At 33.6% G+C, this 21,840-nt stretch overlaps 1 protein-coding gene and 1 long non-coding RNA gene across 2 annotated transcripts; one reads left to right on the forward strand and one right to left on the reverse strand.

Moving 5' to 3' along the window:
- Positions 1–15,687: 15,687 nt before the first annotated feature.
- LOC114184038 lies at positions 15,688–16,174 on the forward strand. Its single transcript, XR_003604540.1, has 3 exons — positions 15,688–15,753; positions 15,848–15,970; positions 16,051–16,174. It is a non-coding gene; the product is annotated as an uncharacterized LOC114184038 (long non-coding RNA).
- A 1,220-nt stretch (positions 16,175–17,394) lies between these two features.
- Positions 17,395–20,242, reverse strand: LOC114184418 (protein FAR-RED IMPAIRED RESPONSE 1-like). Its single transcript, XM_028071728.1, has 4 exons — positions 19,244–20,242; positions 18,045–19,196; positions 17,871–17,945; positions 17,395–17,427 (listed from the first exon to the last, which is right to left on the reverse strand). The coding sequence occupies exons 1-4, from the start codon at positions 20,240–20,242 to the stop codon at positions 17,395–17,397; spliced, it is 2,259 nt and encodes a 752-aa protein (XP_027927529.1).
- Between the last annotated feature and the right edge of the window lie 1,598 nt (positions 20,243–21,840).

Below are 21,840 nucleotides of genomic sequence, written 5' to 3' on the forward strand. Positions count from 1 at the left end.
TCATCTAGGCATGGAGTGATTCCTGCACCTACAATTAAAGTTAAAAAATGTTTATTTTGTTATTATTAAAGTTAAAAAAATTAACATCAAAACAATTTTAATTACTTTCTACCAATCATATTATATTTTAAATTAATTACACCTATTAATTTTTTATTTAAAAACTAATCATCAAAATCTTATTTTAAATTAATTTTAACTTATTAAACCTTTAATTTTATATTAATTTTAACAAATAATGGTAAGATTGTATTTTGTATTTCAATCTATTAAAATATATTTTTCTATCTACCACATAATAAAATTATTCACAAAAACTCTGATAAACAACACATATTATCTTCAAATCTCTTCAGATCTTTTAAAACATATATAATGAAAAATTTCTATCTATCACATTTTGCATTTCAATCTATTAAAACATATTTATCTTCAAATCTCTTCACACTCTATTAGATATGTATAAGCTATGAGAAGGAAAAATATTAACAAGAGGTATTTGATGAAAACAACTCAATGAGAGCTTGCTTCTTAATTTATTAGAAACTTGTTCAATATATAGAGTATAATATCCCATCATATAAAGGGAAAAGTGAAACCTAATAAAACAAAATATTTGATAATAATAAAAGAGAATCAAATATATGATATCTCTAATAATAGCACAGAAGATATATAATATCTTTAAACCTTTCCAATTACGACTAGCTTGTTTTAAACCATATAGAGACTTGTTAAGCTTACAAACAAGATTTGGCTGAGGAAGAGAAAGACCAGGTGGAGGCTTCATATAGATCTCTTCATGTAAATCTCCATGGAGGAAAGCATTGTCAACATCCAACTGATGAATAAACCAATCATTAGTAGTGGCTAATGCTAAAAGGATGCGTACAATAGTAAGTTTGACAATAGGGGAGAAGGTTTCGAAATAATCAAGCCCCTCAGTTTGAGTAAAACCCTTAGCCACCAACTGTGCTTTAAACCTATCAACTGTGCCATTTGGTTTATGTTTGAGTTTGTAAACCCAACGACAACCAATTGGCTTGATGCCAGAAGATGAGGAACTAAAGTCCAAGTCTGGTTTTTGTCAAGAGCATATAACTTAACATTCATAGCTTATTTCCAGCAGTCATGTTGAGCAGCTTCTTTGAATGAGAAAGGTTAAGCTTGAGCAGAAATATTATGACAAAAGGCAGTATGGTCAAGAGAACAATTATCATAAGAAACAAATAAATGCATTGGATAAGGTGTGGAAAATGTAGAGCATGAAGTGGAAGCAACACCACAATAATATTGATCTAAGTATCGAGGCCTGCTTTTCACTCTATGAGAAGTTCTAAGATCAGGATCAATAGCTTCAGCATTATCAGAAACAAGACTAGGAACAAGTTCTGTAGTAAGGTCAGTGGCATGTGAAACAGGTAAAGTGGGAAAAACATACATGCTAATATCACAGGAATGAGAATCATTAATTGAATCAATAGAGTTATCAAATGGCAAAGAGAATGAGTAAGGAAATTTATTTTCATGAAAGATAATATTCCTAGTCACAAAAATAGACTTGGAGTGAAGATCATACAAAACATATCCTTTTGTTACAGATTTATAACCAAGCAAAACACATTTTAAGCTTCATAAATCCAATTTAGTTCTTCCAGTAGTAACGGAACTAGCATAAGCCAGACAACCAAAAACTTTTAAATTAGACAAATCGGGCTTAATAGAATAAACCAATTCATAAGGAGATCGATTATTGAGAAAAGGAGTGGGTAACCTATTAATGAGATGAACAACCAATTTAAGTGAATAAGACCAGAAAATGTTAGGTATTTTTGCTTGAAAAAGAAGAGCACGACACACATTGAGAAGATGTTGATGCTTCCTCTGAACAATCCCGTTTTGTTGAGGAGTTGCGACACAAGAAGTTTCATGAAAAATACCCTTACTATTATAGAAATCATTAAAAAGAAACTCTTTGCCATTATCAGAACGTATTTTCTTAAGCTTGCAAGAAAACTGATTTTCTGTGAAAGTAATAAAATCTTGAAGAAGAGGTCTGACTTCAATTTTATTTTTAAGAAAAAGAATCCAAGTAAATCTACTATAGTCATCAACTATAGTTAAAAAATACTTGTATCCATCAATGGAATAGATAGAAATCGAGCCCCAAATATCAACATGGACAAGTTCAAAAAATTGAAGAGATTTATAATTAGGGGTGGGCAAAGTTAATTGAATTGTACCAAACTATCAATTAATTGTACTAAATTAAACTAAATTTACTAAACTGTTTTAAAGTAAAAATTAAACTGAACTATATTACATATCCGTTTTAAAAAACTGAACTAATGCAATTGCAAATCAGTTAACTACATACAACCGAAACTGCTTTTTCCAATTCAAAAGAAATACGGGTGGTCAGTGAAATGTATATGACGTCGTCTTTCTTTTTCTCTCCAAACAAGATAAGCATTAAGTTTTCAATTCCATCAACCATATTCCATTTTTTTCATTTTTTTGTAAATATTTTTCAATTCCATCAATTAAAAAAAAAATAACGGATGATTAGAGAAATATATCCCTGTATTTCATTTTTAATATTTTTCATTTTTTTGTAAGTATTTCTCTCACTATTAGTAAACATTGGTAATTATAATTTTAGAAAATACAAACATAAAAAATAGCAAAAAAATTAACATTATTTGTATAAAAAAATAGGCTTAATTACTATTTTAGTCCTCTAATTTGTTAGCAAATTTCAAAATGGTCCTTCTATTATTCAGAGTCTCAATTTAGTCCTCAAATTTTGAAAAGTGACTCAATTTAGTCCTCTCCGTTTAATTTAAACAAACGTCGTTCGAACAGTAGTGAGGTGACACAATTGTACTGATACATGTCAACGTTTTTAAGAAGCAAGAGCAATTGATGTGACATATGTTGAAAAGGGTTAACTTTGTTTAGAAATGGGAATCATGAAACCCTAAATTTTTCCCAGCATCCTAAATTCATTCTTCTCCTCCGCTACGTTGCTGCACAACATTCTTCTAGTTATTTTGGCCACAGATTTTGTTGTTGAGAGACATGTCAAAAGCCAACTCCGGTAAGTCTTGCACTTGTTTACACAATGAAATTCGTGGTGTGTCTTCTCTTGGTGGTGGGTGGAAGGGGTTGGGTGTGTCTCCCATTTGTCAATGTGGAGAGGTTGTTGTACCCAAAACCCTATACCCAACCCCCCCCCCCCCAAATCAAAACCCTATACCCTATACCCAAAATCCAAAAAACCCTAAAACACAAGCCATAAAATTCGAAGCACAACTCACCTGGAATATGCTCCACGATTTCGATTACAGATGATAACCCCAAGAACGAAATTGATGCTGCTCCCATTTCCTCACACCAACGCAATGCCTCGACAAATCTTTTTCACCCCTGATCCCAATTCCAATATTAGTAACCCTAATTACATTCAACCCAATTCACCTTCCACATAAGCATAGTGTAACTTAGGCCACGTAATTCGAAGTGAGATAGAGTAAAAAAGTCATGTCACTGTTCCGTTATTCATTTTGACATTGTTAACTTTGAGGACTAAATTGAGTCACTTTTGAAAACTTGAGGACTAAATTGAGACTCTGAATAATAGAATGACCATTTTGAAATTTGCTAACAAATTAGAGGACTAAAAAAGTAATTAAGCCAATAAAATATTAGTATTAGTTTCTTTCTTATTTCATGGATTTTTCTATTATTATCTTCACAATGAGATGTCGAAACCAAAGTCATACTTGTAATCAACAACTTGTATTGTTTTGTTAAAAAAGTAAAATAAGGAAAAAAGTCGTATAAATGAAATGATTAAAAATATGAAATTATTTTTTAAGATAACCTTTCAAGATAAAATGGAACGTTTATCAATTTTGATTATCAATTTTGATGATTCAAGATGTGTTAATAAGTTGTATTTTATAATGCAACTTATATTTGAAGATGTATTAATTTTTATGTTTTCTTAGTTTTTTTTTATTTGAAGATGTATTCTTGAGTAGAGACAAAATTTTCCTATCTACTTAGTTTTATGTCTTTGTTTTTTTAGTTTGTAAGAAACATATATTATGAATGAAGTGGGTAAGTACTACCTTTTCTAGTTTTTTAATTGAATGCAATATTTCGTAGAATAATTTAGTTAAGAAATTCAAAAACAGTTCACAACCAATTTGGTTAAACAATAGTGTAGTTAAATTCAAAATTAGTACAGTTTAATTCAAAAATAGTGTAGTTCAATTTAAAAACAGTACAGTTCGATTAAAAAATAGTGCAATCTGGTTTAAAAATAGAGAAGTTTGGTTCAAAACTAGTACAATTTAGTTTAAAATTAGTGCAATTCAATTCAAAAATAATATAGTTTGGTTAAAAAATACAGTAGTTCAGTTCAAAATTAGTGCAATTCGGTTTTAAAATGGTGTAATTCAGTTCAAAAATAGTGTAGTTCAGTCTAAAAATAGTGCAGTTTGGAAAACATCCCAGTTTATAAAAATTCAATTTAGTTCGTATTACAGTGCAATATAGTTCAGTGCAGTGCAATTCAATTCAGTTTGTTAGAAAAAAAAACAGTTCAGTTTGTCTGAACTATTTTTCAGTTCAGTTCAGTTCGTGTGAACTATATTTTAGTTCAGTGTAGTTTTAAATAGTGTAGTGCAATTCAGATTGTTTTGCCCAGCCCTAGTCATAATACTTGGGATTGTGACCACCAAAGCGTCCTCGTCCATGATTGCCAAAGAAACCACTACGAAAATGTTGCTCATGTCTCTCATGAAAGGCAAGATTGGCAATAGACTCTTGAGAAGTAGAATAAAAAGTAGCCTTAAATTCATGTTCTTGTTGAAGAATCAAAGAGAATTTTTTTGCCATGGCAGGAAATCAACAAGAAAGGAGAAAATGCGGAAGGCGATTTAAATCTGAGACCATAATAGATATGTATAGGAAAAATATTAACAAGAGGTATTTGATGAAAACAACTTAATGAGAGCTTGCTTCCTGATTTATTAGAACTTGTTATTTATATAGAGTACAATGTTCCATCATATAAAGGGAAAAGTGAAACCTAATAAAACAAAATATTTGATAATAATAAAAGAGAATCAAATATATAATATCTCTAATAATAGCACAAAAGATATATATATATCTTTATATCACTCACCTTCAAATCCCTTGAAACTAACCACACACCTACAAGTTGGACAAACTCATTGACAATATTAATACAAATAAACCTTTAAAAAAACACACCTTTGGATCCATGAAATAAATCCTCCACATGTTTGTATAATGTTGAAATTTCTTTACACTTATTATACGGAGAAAACTTAATGTTTGTATAAGAAGAACTTTGTGAACCCTTTAGTCAATTTATATATCAAGCTTCGTAAAAAAGTGATTTGAAAAACCAACAAGCACGTGAAAGAAAATAAATACAGCCTTTCCTTTATACTCATTCATTGAACAATCTTCTCTCTCTTGAAGTTGAATGAAATACATTGTTTCTAAATTTGTCGATGCAATTAAAGTCCGATAATGGACATCTACAAAGATTAAACGAACGGCTTAAGAATAAGCATTTATAGTCTCATGACGACATTTTAAGACTTTTGTGAAAAAATCTTTCAATCTCTAATCTTTAACCTTGAGTGGGCGATGCTATATTTCAAACTTAATTAGCTTGTGGAAAGTGCTTTGTTTCTCTACAAAATATTCTTGCTTTATGATCTTTATCACAAATTTAATTTGGTTATTAAAAGATTAGATTAAGAAATAAAAAAGGTATAGAGAACACTACTAATCTTGACAATTGGTTTTATAATAAAATATTATATTTAATGTAATTAAATTAAATATAAACAAAATATTATAATAAAATAATAGTATATGAAGTTGTAAGTTTAATGTATGAGAAAAATTAGAGTGTCAAAGTAATATGGTCCCATCATATTTCCTCACTAGATGGTTTTTAACACTGTGACTACGTACATTCGCTCTGTTTCAAGTTTTTCTTATAAGTTTTATTACTTTTTAACCTAAATAATTGCGAGTTTGTTACTTGTACGTTTTAATATGAAGATTGAAAATAAAATTTAACATGCTTTCTTAAAAAATTATAAGTATTTCTTTTGGTCATTGATATTATTAGAAAATAGATTTTCAACCTAATTTAGTTTCACAAATTAGTTGATAAGGTAATGGTTGCAAATATTTATATAGTATGACTTTATCATTTTAGTTGGTTAGGTTTCCTGCACATTCCTTCACATTAAGAATCGAATATCTCAGCCATGAAACTACGATAATTTAAACTAAGAGTAATTTAATAATCATTATAGAAAATTGTATAAATTATGACGATTTTAATGAGAGTTATTTAAATGAAATGATAACGTAACTTGGTAGTTAAATAGAAGAGTGTGAAGAAAAAGATCAGAGGTTTGATCCCCACTAACAATTTAGATAAAAAAAAATTTAGTTTGATAGATTTAAAATGGAAAGTAGAAAAGGTCGTGGGATTAACTCGACTAACATATGCGAATAAAAAAAACATGATCACACAACATGTTTATTACAATTTTACCCTCATTTTATTCATTTATTTAGTCTAACTTGTCTAATTTTTAACTGACTTTATTATGAAAAAAAAAAAGGATTTGATTGGATCGTCCCTTGATTCATATTTAATCAAATCATTCAAAATTTTGAATACTAATTCAATCGCCGGATAATCCATTTTTGGGTCAAAGTTGTAATCATCATAAAATAAATGTTTTATGCTTCTGCTTCACGTATGCATTTTTTTTTTCTGGTTGACCAGATATCCAAAAATATATTGAAAGAAAAAGACACAAAATTAAATTAATAGACTTTACGTGAAAATGTAAAATTGATAAACTCTACAATATTTAATCGATATTTTTCTGTTTCATATTTTGGTATTGTTATGTTAGTTGATATATTTAAGACCCAGTTCTTCTTTTAAATATGTTTTCTTTATGAAAGCATAAAAGATAGGTTAAAACATTTTTTAATTTTTTTTCACCAAAATCTGAAATATCGGTCTCTATATTTTTATTAGTTTCAATTGTCTATATTTTTTTAAAATATCAACAATTATATCATTTACGTTAATACAGTATTAATAGCATTAAATATGTGACATGTCAACTCTTATTTCTATTTTTTTTTATTTTGTTTTAATTTTTTTAACATTTTAAAATTTTTTTAAAATATTTTTTTACGTGTCACATTAGTATCGTTCCATATGTCAAGTTAGTATGGTGATCAAATTATTGTCTGAATCTCAATTATTTGTTATTTTAATTCAATTTCAGTTATAAACTTTTTAAAATTTTGCAATTTTATCCCCTTCAAATTGAGATTAAATTTAACTTTTATATAGCATTATAATGTATTTTTATTAAAAGGATATGTCTATTACATATTTTTAACATTATTAAGTTTATTTAAATTTATATTTTACATTAAACTATTTAAATTTTATTTTAAAATTTTAAATATATAGATTGATGAATTTATATTTTAAATATTTGTATAATATTATATATCAATAATTTCTATAAAAATGTTAGAGTTGGTTTGAAAATAACAATTTTATAAATTTAAATGTAAAATTTTAAAAAAAAATTATAATAAGTTAAAATAAATATATTTAAAATTTTAAAACAAAATATAAATAAAGTTTAATGCAAAATATAAATTTAAATAAATTTAATGTTTTAAAATATTTAATAAAAATATCATTATAATATTTATATAAAAGTTAAATTTGGTCTCAATTTGGAGGGAAAAAATTAAAATCTTTCTAAAAAATTAGGACTAAAATGGCATCAAAATAAGAAATATTGGGACCAAATTGAGATTCATAAATGACTTGACACATTTCACTATACTGAGTTGACACGGTGGCAAAAATAATTCTTTTTAAAAGAAAATTATATATATATATATATATATATATATATATATATATATATATATAATTAAAAAAATAGAAAAAAAGGAGTTGACATGTGACACATTTAACTCTCTTGGTACCATATTAATGAAAATGACCTAATTGTTATATCTTTTTAAAATAGGTATCCAATTAAGACTAATATAAATACGAGGACCTATCACTAGTGTAAATTTGACTTTTTAATTCGCCTTATAGGCTTCGATTATAGCGGAATCGAAGCCTATAAGGAGGTTGTGACATTTTTGCAATTTTGTCGAACTTTTTTGCCTCGGGTCTCCTAAGAACCGGTGTAGTAAGAAGTTTTATGCCTCGGTTACAAATGAACCGAAGCCTATAAGGTAAGCCAGTAACCAAAATTTCAAAAGTACCACCATCGTAAGATGTTTTGGCCTCGATTATTATTGGACTGAGGTAGTAAGTACTTTAGGCCTCGGTTATTAATCGAACCGAGGCCATAAAGCCTGTTATAATTTCCAATTCGCGAACCCTCTCCACTATTCATCATCTCTCATAGTTCTCTCTGCGCGAACCCTTTGCACTCTCTGCCAGCACACTATCCAGCTCCATCCCTGACTAGTTACTGTCGCACGTCGTCGCCTCCGTCGCGCTATCCACTATCGTCGATTGCATCGTTGCCTCTCGTTGCCGGTGAGTTCGAAAAATGGGTTTTTCTTCGCTTTTTTAGTTTTGCATTTTGGTTCGTTTGTGTTGCTTTGGGGTTCACAAATTTAGGGTTCAAAACACACCATTGCACTGTCACAAAGAGACATCGTAAGAGAAGAAGTGCCATTACCATCGTGAGCTCTCCCGCATTCACACAATGCCATTAGTGGTTGCGCAAACCAGATCGGCGATTGCGAAACCTACAAATCAAAAAACTAGATCTGCAAACATTAACGCGACCCCTGCAGATTCACAAACCACCACTAACAAGCCCCACCACGAACGCTCTACCACAACAAGAACGCCTCCATTGCGGACGCGCTTGAGCCACCGTTGCAGATGGAGGCCAATGCAAACCGTGAGCTCTTGATTGGCCAGCCACTGCGACAAAAAACTATCGTGTCTCCTGGCAACCACCACTGCTTCAAGAGCTCCAGATGTGTCGTCGAGAGCTTTTAACTAATTAAATTTTTTTTAACACAATAGCTTTGATTCACATTAGAACCGAGACAAAAGAGTAGTTTCTATGGCTTCGGTTCACACCCAAGACCAAAAGCTATCCCCTTTTGGCCTCGCCCTAATATGCCTCGGTTCTGGAACTGGAGCAGAATATAAAAAACAACCGGGGCCAAAAGCCCTAACTACAATAGTGTATTTGAAATTTTGATAAAATAATAGTAAAAAAAAAAATATTTTAACCTAAAAGTTTGACTTGTGATGTATATTACTCAACTATGATCATTAGTTCTAATCGTTTTTAAATGATTATTTGAGTTAGTTAATAACCCACTCTAGCTTCGTGTACCCTAGTTTATATCTTTTAACAACCAACTTTAAGAGTTAAACAAGGTGTATCAGATAACATATTTTAATATAGTGGAGGAAGCACAATATGCCAATATTTACTGAAACTAATATATTATTTATATTCCTCTTATACAAGAACGGCAATTTGATTCCAAATACTCAATCTATATATATTTTTGAATGATTTGCGATCTTAGGAATTTAAAGTCGAATCCAATATATTTTTTAATACAAAGCTCAAAGTTCTTGTGTCAAGGTTGGCTCATGATTAATATTGGAATGTGTTTCTGGTATGGATTAATGATATAGATTCCAAGGAGTAGATGTGTTTACATTGGTGCATACTGTTATGGTTAGGGCGTAATTAATTACACATTAAACTGATATACGTGACAAATAAATCTTTTTCTTGGCATCTTAGGATTCTTGAGTGACCCTAATAAAAACATGGAATTAGTGGTCTACCCAATGAAATCAACCTTGAGTAATTGGTTAACATGTGTGTTCCTATTCTCCGAACTTTCTTTTCCTTTTAGTCATTAATTCTTAGTAACTAATATTTAATACCAACTAATGTCGTAGGTATAATATGTATTATATGAATTATTATTTCATATATTTAATTAAAAATATAAAAATTATAAAGAAAATTCAAGATTACGTTGATTCCTTAAGATCATATCATTTATTTCTTTTTCTTTCAACTTCTCCTCTTTTATTTTTCTTTCTCCCAACTCATCTTGTATTTCTTTTTCTCTCAACTCTTCTATTTATTTTTTCTTTCACTATTTTTTTTCTCCATGTTTCTTTCTTTCATCACAATTGGAGCATGTCTTTTCATTAAACATTTTTTTTTATTTATTTCTATACCTTTGATCTTTCCATTCTTTCCTTTCTCTCTCCTCAAAATTCTCAGTCAATTTTCTTTCCATACTAGAAACAAACTCATCATCAACCAAGAATTTGTGATAGCCATTGAGTTGGGGAGCACTAATATTTTCTATAAGTTTGAAAATACAAATAAAAGCTGAATGTATATATAACAAAAACACTCACTGAATATCAAGAGTCGAACTCTAATACCAACTAATGAGAAACTAGTGGGAATCGTTTTAATATTCAATAGGAGAAAGATATTGATGTCCCATTCAAGAAAAATGAGAATATGAATGGTAAGTTAAGGGATTGATCACCACAAACTATCCTGATAAAGAAAAAGGTTCTCTCATACAAAAAATGTTATCTCATAAAGAAAAATATCATCATTGGTCAAAATTCATATATATCCCATTTGTATCACAATTGTAGGATGAATTAAACAAGACCTTCTACATTCCACATTAATTCTCAATAACTAATATTTAATACCCACTATGTTACATTTAATCCCCATTATGTAAACCATTATTTCCTATATTTAATAAAAAAGATAAAAGTAATAAAGAAAATTCAAAATACATTGACACCCAAGATCATATAATTTTTTATGATACCTACACATTTTAACACGATCAACATGATGAAAGGATGATGTATGTTGTGAAATTTGTACCAACTTGAGGATAAACGCCTCTTGTATGAAGGCATCTCATTTATCAATAAGGAAGGGGCGTGGGATATAATTTTCACATTTGCTTACCCGTCTACGCTTGAAAGCTTCCAAGGAGTTTTAGGTAGTGAAAGAATAGGGTTATGCAATATCTTTCATCAATATCTTTCACATATATCATATTATTTTAAATAACTATGTGTCTTCTTTTCTTTCTTTTTTTTCTCTTCTCACTACTTGTTTAAAATTTTCCTCTTTCCCTCTTTTTCCCCATTCTCCTAACTATGTTACTTATTTCTTCAGTTAACTTAGAATAATGATAGAATGACACCCCATTTTGACCACTTTCATGACCACCTTACGTGGCAACAGAAATTAAATTTAATTTTTTTTTTAATTGAAAAATTAAATTGGCAGAAGGGAACGTCATTCTCCGCACACGCGCGTGTGGTCACAGCCTTCTCCAAATTTCCCCAACACCAGACCGCGCATTTGTTTTTTATTTTTTCAAAACTCTTTCACTGCTCCACCGCACCTCTCCACCGCTCCACCGCTTCTCCATTTCTCCAAAGCGCCCTCAAACACAAACCCCTCTGCGCGCCTTCTTCCCGCACACACACAGACCCCTCTGCCTGGCCTTGTGCCCGCACACACACAGCCCCAAATAACCCCTTCCGAACCACACACACCTCTTCTCCACGTGGTCCCAACTACCGGTCCAGAAACCCCAAAACCCCTCCCAGCCAGAAACCCTAACCCTCTCCCTATCCCTCTCCCTCTCTCGCGCCGTCTGACACCAGCGCAAACAGTTTTCTTTTTTGAAAACGACTATCGTGCACCGCTCCACCGCTCCATTTCCCTTCCTCGCACAACACAGAGACTTAACCGGCATCCCACAACCATCGTCCCGCACAGCCACACACCTCTGGTGGACGTCATCCCGCAACCGCTGCCGTCCATAAACCTTGTCGCAGCACACACAGTTTTGCTCCACCACTTGAAATCCATTAACGCTCCAGAAATACCCTCCCGCACCCGAACCCCGTTCCGGCGTCATTGTCGTAACCCCAAAACCCCTTTGTTCGAGAAACCCTAACCCTAGAAACCGCAGCTTTCTTCTTCCTTGGTCAATGCCGGAACCCCTGGAACAGTCCCAATTTCCCAATTGGATAACCTAATCTAATTTTTGACCCAATCTCAACGTTGTTCATTGGTCAGGCTCACTTGCACACTCCATTGACACCCAATTTCGAGCGATTGTCCTGTCTCTCTGGCGGGCTGAGCACGATCCAGGTGCAAGCTCCATTTTCTGTCCAACTTGACGAGCGTTTTGCATTGCCCTTTCTTCCTGTAATCCAAGTAATTGTTGATTGCTTTTTAAATTGTGTATTTTTGTTTAATCGCGAAATATTGTTTGGTTGTGGTGTTTGTTGTTTATTAATTGGAATTCGTTATATAACTGTTTACCCCAGTAGGAGATTTTGGCTACCTATGGCAGAAGAAGAAGAGGGTGTATCAAGGAAGGTAAATGTTTGCGATTATTGGATTTATGTTGTGCATTTACATTTATATTTTTCATATTGTTTTAAGCTTTATAAGTGTGAGATGAAAAAAAAGCTGTGGACTCTGCAAGTGGGTGATCTTTTGGATAGAAAATCCCAATTCAATTTGGCTTTGTAGAAAATCCCAAATCTTTATGGTATTGGTGTGCATTGTAGGGGTCGAACCTTTTAGTTAGAGGTACAATTTTGTGTTGTTACGTAATTCCAAAGCCTGCCAATTATCATTTGTGGATAATGTGTTTGGTGGGTTACAACATAATTGGTCTTGGGTTCGTGGATAAATATAAAATTGTTGCAGGCTAGTTTTTCACTAAATGAACTTACAACTTGTTTACAAGAAGTGGGGTGGGGTGTGGTTTTGGTGTGGCCAGTTGGGGTCCCACCTTTTTGTAAGTGGGACAATTGTGTTTTTTTATATAGTTCCAAAATTTGTGAATTGTAATTTGTGCAGAAGTTGTTTGGTGGGTTACATATTGATTGCTCTTTAGTTGCAATATAATTTTAAAATTGTTGCAGCGTACTATTGTAGTTCCGAAATTTGCGAAACCTCTTTGGTGGGTAACATCTTCATTGGTCCTTGGTTGCAAGGTAAGTTATAAATTGTTGTATGGTAGTCTTTCCCCAAATGAAGTTACACCTGGTTTAGAAGAAGTGAGATGGGGTCTGGTCTTGGTGTGCAATGTTGGGGTCCAACCATTTTGCAAGTGGTAGAATTTTGTGTTGTTTTGCAAATCCAGAATGTGTGAACGTTAATTTGTGCATAATATGTGTCGTGGGTTACACCTTAATTGGTGTTGGGTTGAAAGATAAATTTTAAAATCTCGGAGAGTTTGTTTTCCCCAAATGAAGTAACACCCTCTTTTAAAGAAATGGGATTGGGTCTGCTATGTTATAGGGTTAAAATTGTGTGTTCAGTTGCACTTCCATAATCCGTCAATTTTAGATTGTGCAAAAACTGTTGTTTGGGTTATACCTTAATTGTTTTGTGGTTGCAAGGTAAGTTCGAAAATCTGTCAGCTTCATTTATCCAAAAACTAATTGGTGGGTTACATCATGATTGCGTTTGGGTTGCAAGATAAGTTTAAAAAAGTTGCAGGTCACTACTTTTCTTGAGTGGGAAGAGAAGTTGTAAGGAGAAGTTGTGAACTATTCATTTACCATTTTTGCTATCGTAGTTCATTAAGTTCATTTATTGATGTTTTGTGACATGTTTTTTTAACAATTTAATTTCTTTTTTAGGTTGTGGTTCGCAACCGGTGTAAAACAGACTACATTGTTAAAGTTAATGGATTATTGAGATCAAGCCATCGCTCTCGAATTGGACGCACTCCATTTAGGTGGTGTGTTGACATGGTGAAACCGTTGGATATCAATGGAGTTTTGTTGAAACACACACTTAGTCGGTGGGTCCCTGAACATGAAAGCATATGTATCAGGCAACATTTGGTATGGTTGTCTGTTTTAGATGTTTGTGTTTGTTTGGGTCTGAATGCTGTTGGGGTTGATGTAGAATTCAATAGCGTTGTGTGCGGGGTGATAAAGTCATTATTTGAACATGAACCAATAACAATAGATGACATTGTTAATAGGATATACTTTTATTTACAAAGTGGCGATGACAATGACATTGACAATGTAGACAATGTTTGTCGTTTGTACTTGTTGTTGTGTTTTGCTCTTTTGTATTTCCCTAGGACTTCTAGAACTGTCACAAACATGCCATTTAGATTGTTGGATAACCTTGACAACTTGTATCAATACAACTGGTCAAGGTCTGTCCATAGTTTTTTAGTTGAAAGTTTCAATCGTGCTTACCACACTTTAAGGCAAGATCAAAACACGTCAGCCATAACTGTAGCTGGGTCCGTGGCAATTTTTCAGGTATCTATTATTTAAGCCAATTCTGATTTTGTTTCCCTAGTGTTACTAAAGTAAACGATTAATTAGTTCCTGCATATATTTTTTTCAGCTTTTGGTTTGTCGACTACTTAATGTGGGGTCTTACGAAGGTGACGTTATTTTCCCCAGAATTTTGAGTTGGCCGTCGTTGGTGATTAGGACTCACGGAATAAAATCCGCATTTGAATCTAACATGGTGTTGTATTGCATTCGTTCTATTTTAGTTGATTAAGTTGTATTCCGTGTAGCAATAAAGTTTAAAGCTTGGACATCATTATGCAGGTTGTTCTTGAATGGGAATTAACTGAAGACGAAAAAAACATTGATGTTGTTCGTCAAGCCTTAAATGTAGGTGCACATGGCATCCCAAAAAAAGGAGTAGATGACATGTCGTTTACTAAATTTAAGCAATGGTGCAAAAGGAAGCTGAAAAGAAATTATAGGGTTGTTCAACAACTAAAAGATCAGCTTAGCAATATGGAAGAAGAGTACGGTTGTGGAGGTCAAGAACCCGACCCATCTTCCTTTGAGGAACCCGAACCCTCTCCCTTTCATGAAGGTGATCGCTTTGATGTTGAGGAGCCCCAATGTCGTCCTTTTGACCACCCATCTTCCTCCCATCAACCTCAACCATCTTCATTTGATCAAGGTCATGCGTTTGATGTTGAGGAGCCACACTCACGTGATTTTGAGGACCCAGCTTCCTTTCATCAAGCTAAACCTTCTTGCCATGATATAGGTGATGGCTGTGATGTTGAGGAGGCACATGCACGTCATTGTAATAAGCACGACCAAGGTACTCCCGAATACAATCCTCATGGTATGGAAATTATTCCATATGTGGAACCAGGAAAATGTTCTTTGGATGTTGACTTAAGTGAACTGTATCGCATTCTTGTGTCACAAGATGGGAGGTTCGTTACTATTGCATATGTAAATTTCATTATTTCATTTCAACTGTTATATAGTTAATTGTAAATTTGTCCCTTTTCAGGCAAACGGTGGTTGACATAAATCAGCAGATATTAACCACAGTTGAGTGCTGTGGATTTCGTCCTCGAGGAAAACTTTCGAACATGGTAAAGCCCTTTGTTGTTGTAATATTATAAAATTCTTATTTTGATTAATGAAATGACATTGTTGGTTATAAATGTTGTCAGGCCATTTTGTTTGCTTGCAACAACTTCATGTATAGACAAAGAAAATTGAATGGGGTGATCAAGAGAGTTGTGTTTGGTACTTTGTATACGGTATTATAATGTTAATTGTTTTTAAAGTTTTTATATTTAATGTATGTTGTTCATGATGGTTTATGGAAATGTTATTCTAATATTTTTAATAAAGACTGTAGTTGTTGAAGACAGTAGAAAGGTCAAGGCAAAGAGACGTGAATGGGTTTTAGGGGACTACAACAATTTCCTTAGACGTGGACTAGTTTCAGTACACGATATACTTTCAGCAGATTTTGTAAGTACGAATATTTGTTAATTTATTTATTAAGAACCAAATATGGATGTTCTATGACTTTTCTGTTTTGTTCTTGGAAGGTCTTTGCTCCTATAATCCATGAGCAACATTGGTGGTGTTATGCAATCAACTGTCGCACACGCCAATTTTTTGTGCTTGACTCTCTTGGGAGTAAACGACAAGGACGTAAAAGGATAGACAATGCGATCGTAAGTCACTTCTTAAAATAGAGGGTTCTGTTACAAAATTTATGTATTCGTTTGTAAAATGTGTGTTCATATTTTGTGTTTGCATTTTTGAAGGCGCGTAACATGGGGATTTTATTTGATTTACTTGAAAATCGTTATGATGCTGATAAACTAAAATTTGAGGTGCTTACCCAAGATCTTCCACTACAACCAAATTTGTAAGTGCCTAATTTTTCCTTACATTTGTGTGAATATTAGTTTATTTACCTGATAATTTGACTTAACAAATGTTTACATTTTTCGAGATATGATTGTGGCATGTTGGTGTTGAGATATATTGAGTCGTGGGATGGTGAAACCAAATTTGGTGACAAATACTTCCCCGCCTACACTTCTGTAAGTGAAATTTTTTGGATTTCGTTATGCTGTAATGGTTTTTAGTGGTCATATTTTATAATAACTTAGTTCCATGTTGTAGGATGAACTTCAAGAACTCAGACAACAATACATATGTGATTGGTTTATGGACGACGACAATATCCACCGCAATTACTGACTTGGAGTCTTTGATGTATATAAAAGTAAATAGGTTTTGTTGACATGATTTGTAAAATTTGATACGAAGATGACAGTGGTGATTGCAAAATTTGGCTTTAGATTACATATGTATGATGGAGGGAAATACTTATCCTGTTACTTTTGATACTTTTGGACAAAATTGTGTTGCAAAATTTTAGATGTGGGATACAAGTTAAACTTTGTTAACTTTGAGCTTACATTTCAGTTTCCATGTCAGACTCAATTATGAGTACTGTTTACACCTTTTTATGGTGATTTGAATATATGTTCCTTTCATACTCGCTGTTTTGTAAATGGAAGTGCAATTATAAAATTTAGCAGGTCTGTTTTCCCAGGAATGTACATGTCCCTCTTCTGCACATGTACCGTTACCCCTTTTATGGAAGGGTGGTTAATTGGTCCATTAACTTGTACGTGGGTTAGTACTTAATTGTCTTCCAATTACAGAGTATTTTTAACATTGTTGCAGGTGTGAGGCCTTTTCAATGACATCCATGATGACAAATTTATAATCAAATGCGTTTACGTTAACAAAACATCCTCCAGTGGATGATGCAAATGATGCATTGAGTACATAATGACATTGTCGATTTACAAAACACAAATGTTAGCTAGTCTTAATTAAATGATGAAGTTGTCGAATCAACCATTCCTTAATCACATGATGAACTTGTCCAAACCAGCATTCCCCTGATACCACCAAAATTACAATCAGGTTACATCCAAAACAAATAACAAGCCATGGTCACGTGTGAATGTTTCTTGAAGCCATTTAATTTCCAAGGGCCCATGTGCTACAAAATAAAAACACCAAACGACCTTCATTTCTGCAAAAAAAAAATTGATAACTGTTCAATGAATGTGGGTACATAATTATCCATTCAAACCTAAAAGAAGAACAATAAGCGCATGCAAAATATATTTCTATATACCTAATAATAGGATCCTTGTGACACAATTTGTGTTTCATGTGTGCTATTTTCAATTGAAGTCAGCAGGGAAACAAATCCACTGCATTGGACTTCTTCAACCTGACAAAAATAAATTAAATTTCAATTCAAACACCCCACATGATGTCCATATCGCAAAAGTTGAAGGGTTACTATGACATGACGTTGTTGACTTTGAATTACCTGCGTTGGATTACTTTGCGTAATGACTTCTGATTGGTTACTACATGCCATAAAATCTGTATCCAAAGTCCATCCCTGTAAAGGATAATCAAACAATAAAATAAATTGTCATTATATTGTAAAAAAATTAGTTCAACCCAAATTCATTAATTGGATTTCATTAATTGCACATACCATTTGAGGCTGTTGTCCTTTAATTTTTGCACCCGTACCCTTTCTTCTTTTACCAAGTTTCTCCACAATGGATTTCAATCTCGTCGAACGGGGTCTTCCTTTTCTTTTAACAGAAATAGGACTGTGGACACATTCGTTGGATGACACAGTTTGTATAGGACAATCATTTGCAGTGTCCAATTGAACCCCCTTATTCGGATTATCAGAAGATGACAATCCATGATCATTTGCAATGGAGTCCAATTTCATAAACAGACAATGTGTTCCGTTGTCTGACTCGCATGCAACCTCCGCAATCTCATAGAAACGCTTACAAAGTGCGTCATACCTTTTGACATTAGCTTCTTCCTTATGAGAATTGCTTCCAACCCTTATGTATGTGTGCCTTCTACGTTGTAGCTTGCTCCATCTCTTTAAAACATATTTATCGGGCACACTTTTAACGCCCTCTTGCGCATACATGACTAAGCAGTGCCTACAAAGTATTCCTCTAAACTCAAACAAAAGGCAAGTGCACTGTATGTCAAGTGTGTGATGATGAAACAAAACATCATGGTACTTGTCTGCGCATTGACCTTTCCACATAAATTCTTCCATAACACGGTAATTTGAGGTTCCCGCTTCGACATATACATTTTTAATCATGCAATTCATTTTACACCTAAATTTGTGTTGAACCTCTGCAAACTTAGCATGAGTGTATTCAGCCTGGAATTGTCTCTCAATAGTGGAATGTGAGCCACAAGGAATTGTCGTATTCAAGGATGCAAAGTCTGCCTCACACTCCTTTTCGGCCTTTTGCCTAATGGCATTGTCATATTGAACCACGAATTGTTGCAATGTTGTTGTGGAATTGATGAAACCATCGAAGAATGCGTTCATGCCCTCACTCCGTTGCGTGGTTGACATACCTGCCCAAAAGTTATTCTTCAAATAACATGGCACCCAACGATGTCTATCTTCATAAAGTGTTAAAAGCCATTCATTTTCTTGTAATCCATTATCGGTTAGGAACTTATCCCAACCACTCTCAAAAGCATCAACATTGAGTGACTCATACACCAACTGTTTCATGTCGTGCTTAATTTGCTTGTACCTTGAGTACCCTTGCAACTTCTCAGGAACTTTTTCATGATATGCCAAAGACACCACCTATGTCTTGCATTGGGAAACACAATTTCAATAGCATTTTTCATGACCTTGCATTGGTCGGTGACGATTCCAAGTGGTTCCTTATTTGACATGCAACGCAACCAGCATGTAAATAACCACACAAATGTTCTAGTGTCCTCTGATGATAACAGCCCACAACCTAATAAAATGGATTGACCGTGATGATTAACACCTACAAATGGGGCAAAAGGCATGTCATACTTATTAGTCAAGTATGTGGTGTCGAATGACACAATATCCCCAAAATCCACACATGCTGCTCGACTCCTCCCGTCCGCCCAAAACACATTAGTAATTCTGTTGTCGTGATCGACGTCGATTTCAAAGAAGAAATCCCTATTTAATTCCCTCATTCTCGAAAAATGATTAAACAATGCTTGCCCATCGCCATCCTTAACAAGTGCTCGTCTCTGTTGACCAATATAGTTCCTGACATCCCTTTCCACAAAATTCAAGTTGTCATAACCTCCTGCCTCAAAGACCAAGGACCGAAAACTTTTGTTCAAACGTACTCCCGCTTGATCATTGATATCAATAACTCTTTTTGCTTGCATATTTATCCTCCTATTGCCTCGCACAAGCCTTGATTTCTGTGGACTTAAATGGTGATTATGTTCCTCCACCACACTTATAATCCCCCATTGACCATCTTTTTTAACAGCAGTAACACGTGCAGGGCATGCCTTTCTTTGTGTTGGAATGGTTCTTTTTTCCGGGGGAATGTTGGACACATGGGTTCCTTCTCGAGAACAAACTAGTTTGACGTAGTAGAGCTGATTATCATCATCTTTCTTTGAAGTTCTTATTCGGACACCGAAACCACTTCTGATTGCATGTTGTTTATAAACTTTCTTCAGCTCATCCACAGTTTCGAAAGTCATCCCCACTTTAGGAACCAAACCCAAGCTACTTTCACCAGAGTTGTTGTTGGTTGAAACAGATCCAATGCTGTTACAATTGTTTTGAGGGATAACATCGTCCAGGAGATCAATGCTGTCCAGACCCAGTGTTTGTGTTTGTTCCATGATATTTCCTAAATAAACAACCAATCAAATTCTTTAATGTTAGTATGAAAACACTGTGAAACGAAACTTTAAAATTTGTATTATGGAATTGGGAAATTATACATTCTAAAATAACGTCAACCTTTGGAATTACGTTAACTATTATAGCAAAGTAAAATATGCCAACGAACGTTAACTTTTGAAAATAAGGCAAGGTCAATAGGACCAAACAAATGCGAGATTAAATTGCCTATAAAAAAAACATAAAGTAAACCTCGTGCGACCAATAAAATGCGTGACTAAATGAACTTTACAAAAAACACAAATTAAAGATTGTGCGACCAAACAAATGCGGGAGTAAATGAGCTTTAAAAAGACACCAAGTAAAGATTGTGCAATTAATAGTTCTCTGTGAATGACGACAACAAGGCAACACAATGCACTTTGGAAAATTTATGGCAAATTAAATGAACCCTAAAACTTTACCTACGACCAAGCATATGCGGGAGGATACCATTAATGAGGTATTTAAGTAGAGTGGAGATAGAAAGAAAGCATTTAAGATCCAACTTACGTGATCAATTGCCCCACCAACCACACAGCCCGATTCTTAAAATGTAGCCATGAGTGCTTTGTGAGCGGAGAAAATAGGAAAAATGGCCATGGACGATGGGTTTGGGGAGCTTACCAAATGCATTAAATGAATGAAAGTTGGTTGGTGAAGAAAAGATTTGACGTTGAAAAGGTTAGCGGGGCCAATGGAACAGGGCATTAATGACTTGGTTAATAGAAACGTATTCAGTAAGCTAACCAAGGGCATTGTGGTACATTTATAAATTACTTTTGATTTATAAAACAAAGACCAAGCTTTAAGTAATGCAAATTTCCTCCCTGTTCCGCAACCAAAGTTGTGCACTATCGTCGTCCCAGCACTGTTTTTTGGTGACTTGGATGCTAATGAAATTTTTTTTTTAATCACTTTCTTCACTTTCTGGATGACACAGTTTTCTGAATGTAATTAAATTTTTTCCTGGTGCAACAAATATGTAGGTTGAATATATGGATTCGTGGGAGGGCCTTGACATTGATGAGTCGGACGTGCTGTCTTTCATCCGGAAATGCAACTCCAACACAGAATTCATTCCCGGCCCTGCAGGCAATGCACAAGCACTTATGCTAAACAGAGAATCGGAGGAACCTGAAAATACCCAACAATTGATGAGGGAAATCGCTGCTGTAGGTGATGCACGAGACTTCAACTCAAATGCTTGGAAATGGGCTCGCAAATTTGTTGAATACCATGGTAAGCAACCGCCCCATTACAAAGAGAGTTACGTTAAATACATCATTATGTTTAAACATAACATAACAATCATGCATGCTTTCAGGTTTAGTTGCTGAAGGGGACATCAAAAATTTGATTCTACTGTCTTCTAGGAAGTCAATGGAAAAGATCCCTTTAGTTGTCTGTGTGGTCAAAGAATGTCACCCCAACGGGTTGGGTGACATGTCCATACTTATTAAGGTAAAATGCCAATAATGGTTGTGTGAATTAAATCACAAATCCATCTAAATTTTGTTCTCTAATTTGTTCAGGACCCTTCAACTACGGCAAAGGC

Source organism: Vigna unguiculata, chromosome 5 (assembly GCF_004118075.2).
Source record: "Vigna unguiculata cultivar IT97K-499-35 chromosome 5, ASM411807v1, whole genome shotgun sequence".
Classification (NCBI taxonomy): Eukaryota; Viridiplantae; Streptophyta; class Magnoliopsida; order Fabales; family Fabaceae; genus Vigna; species Vigna unguiculata.

Bases quoted from the DNA above. Each gene is read 5' to 3' on its own strand.
- LOC114184418 (XM_028071728.1), bottom strand. From the start codon at position 20,242: ATGGAACAAACACAAACACTGGGTCTGGACAGCATTGATCTCCTGGAC. The intron at 19,197-19,243 runs GTCATGAAAAAT...TGCAAGACATAG, and splicing joins TCGTCACCGACCAATGCAAG to GTGGTGTCTTTGGCATATCA. The intron at 17,946-18,044 runs GTATGTGCAATT...TATCCTTTACAG, and splicing joins AAGGACAACAGCCTCAAATG to GGATGGACTTTGGATACAGA.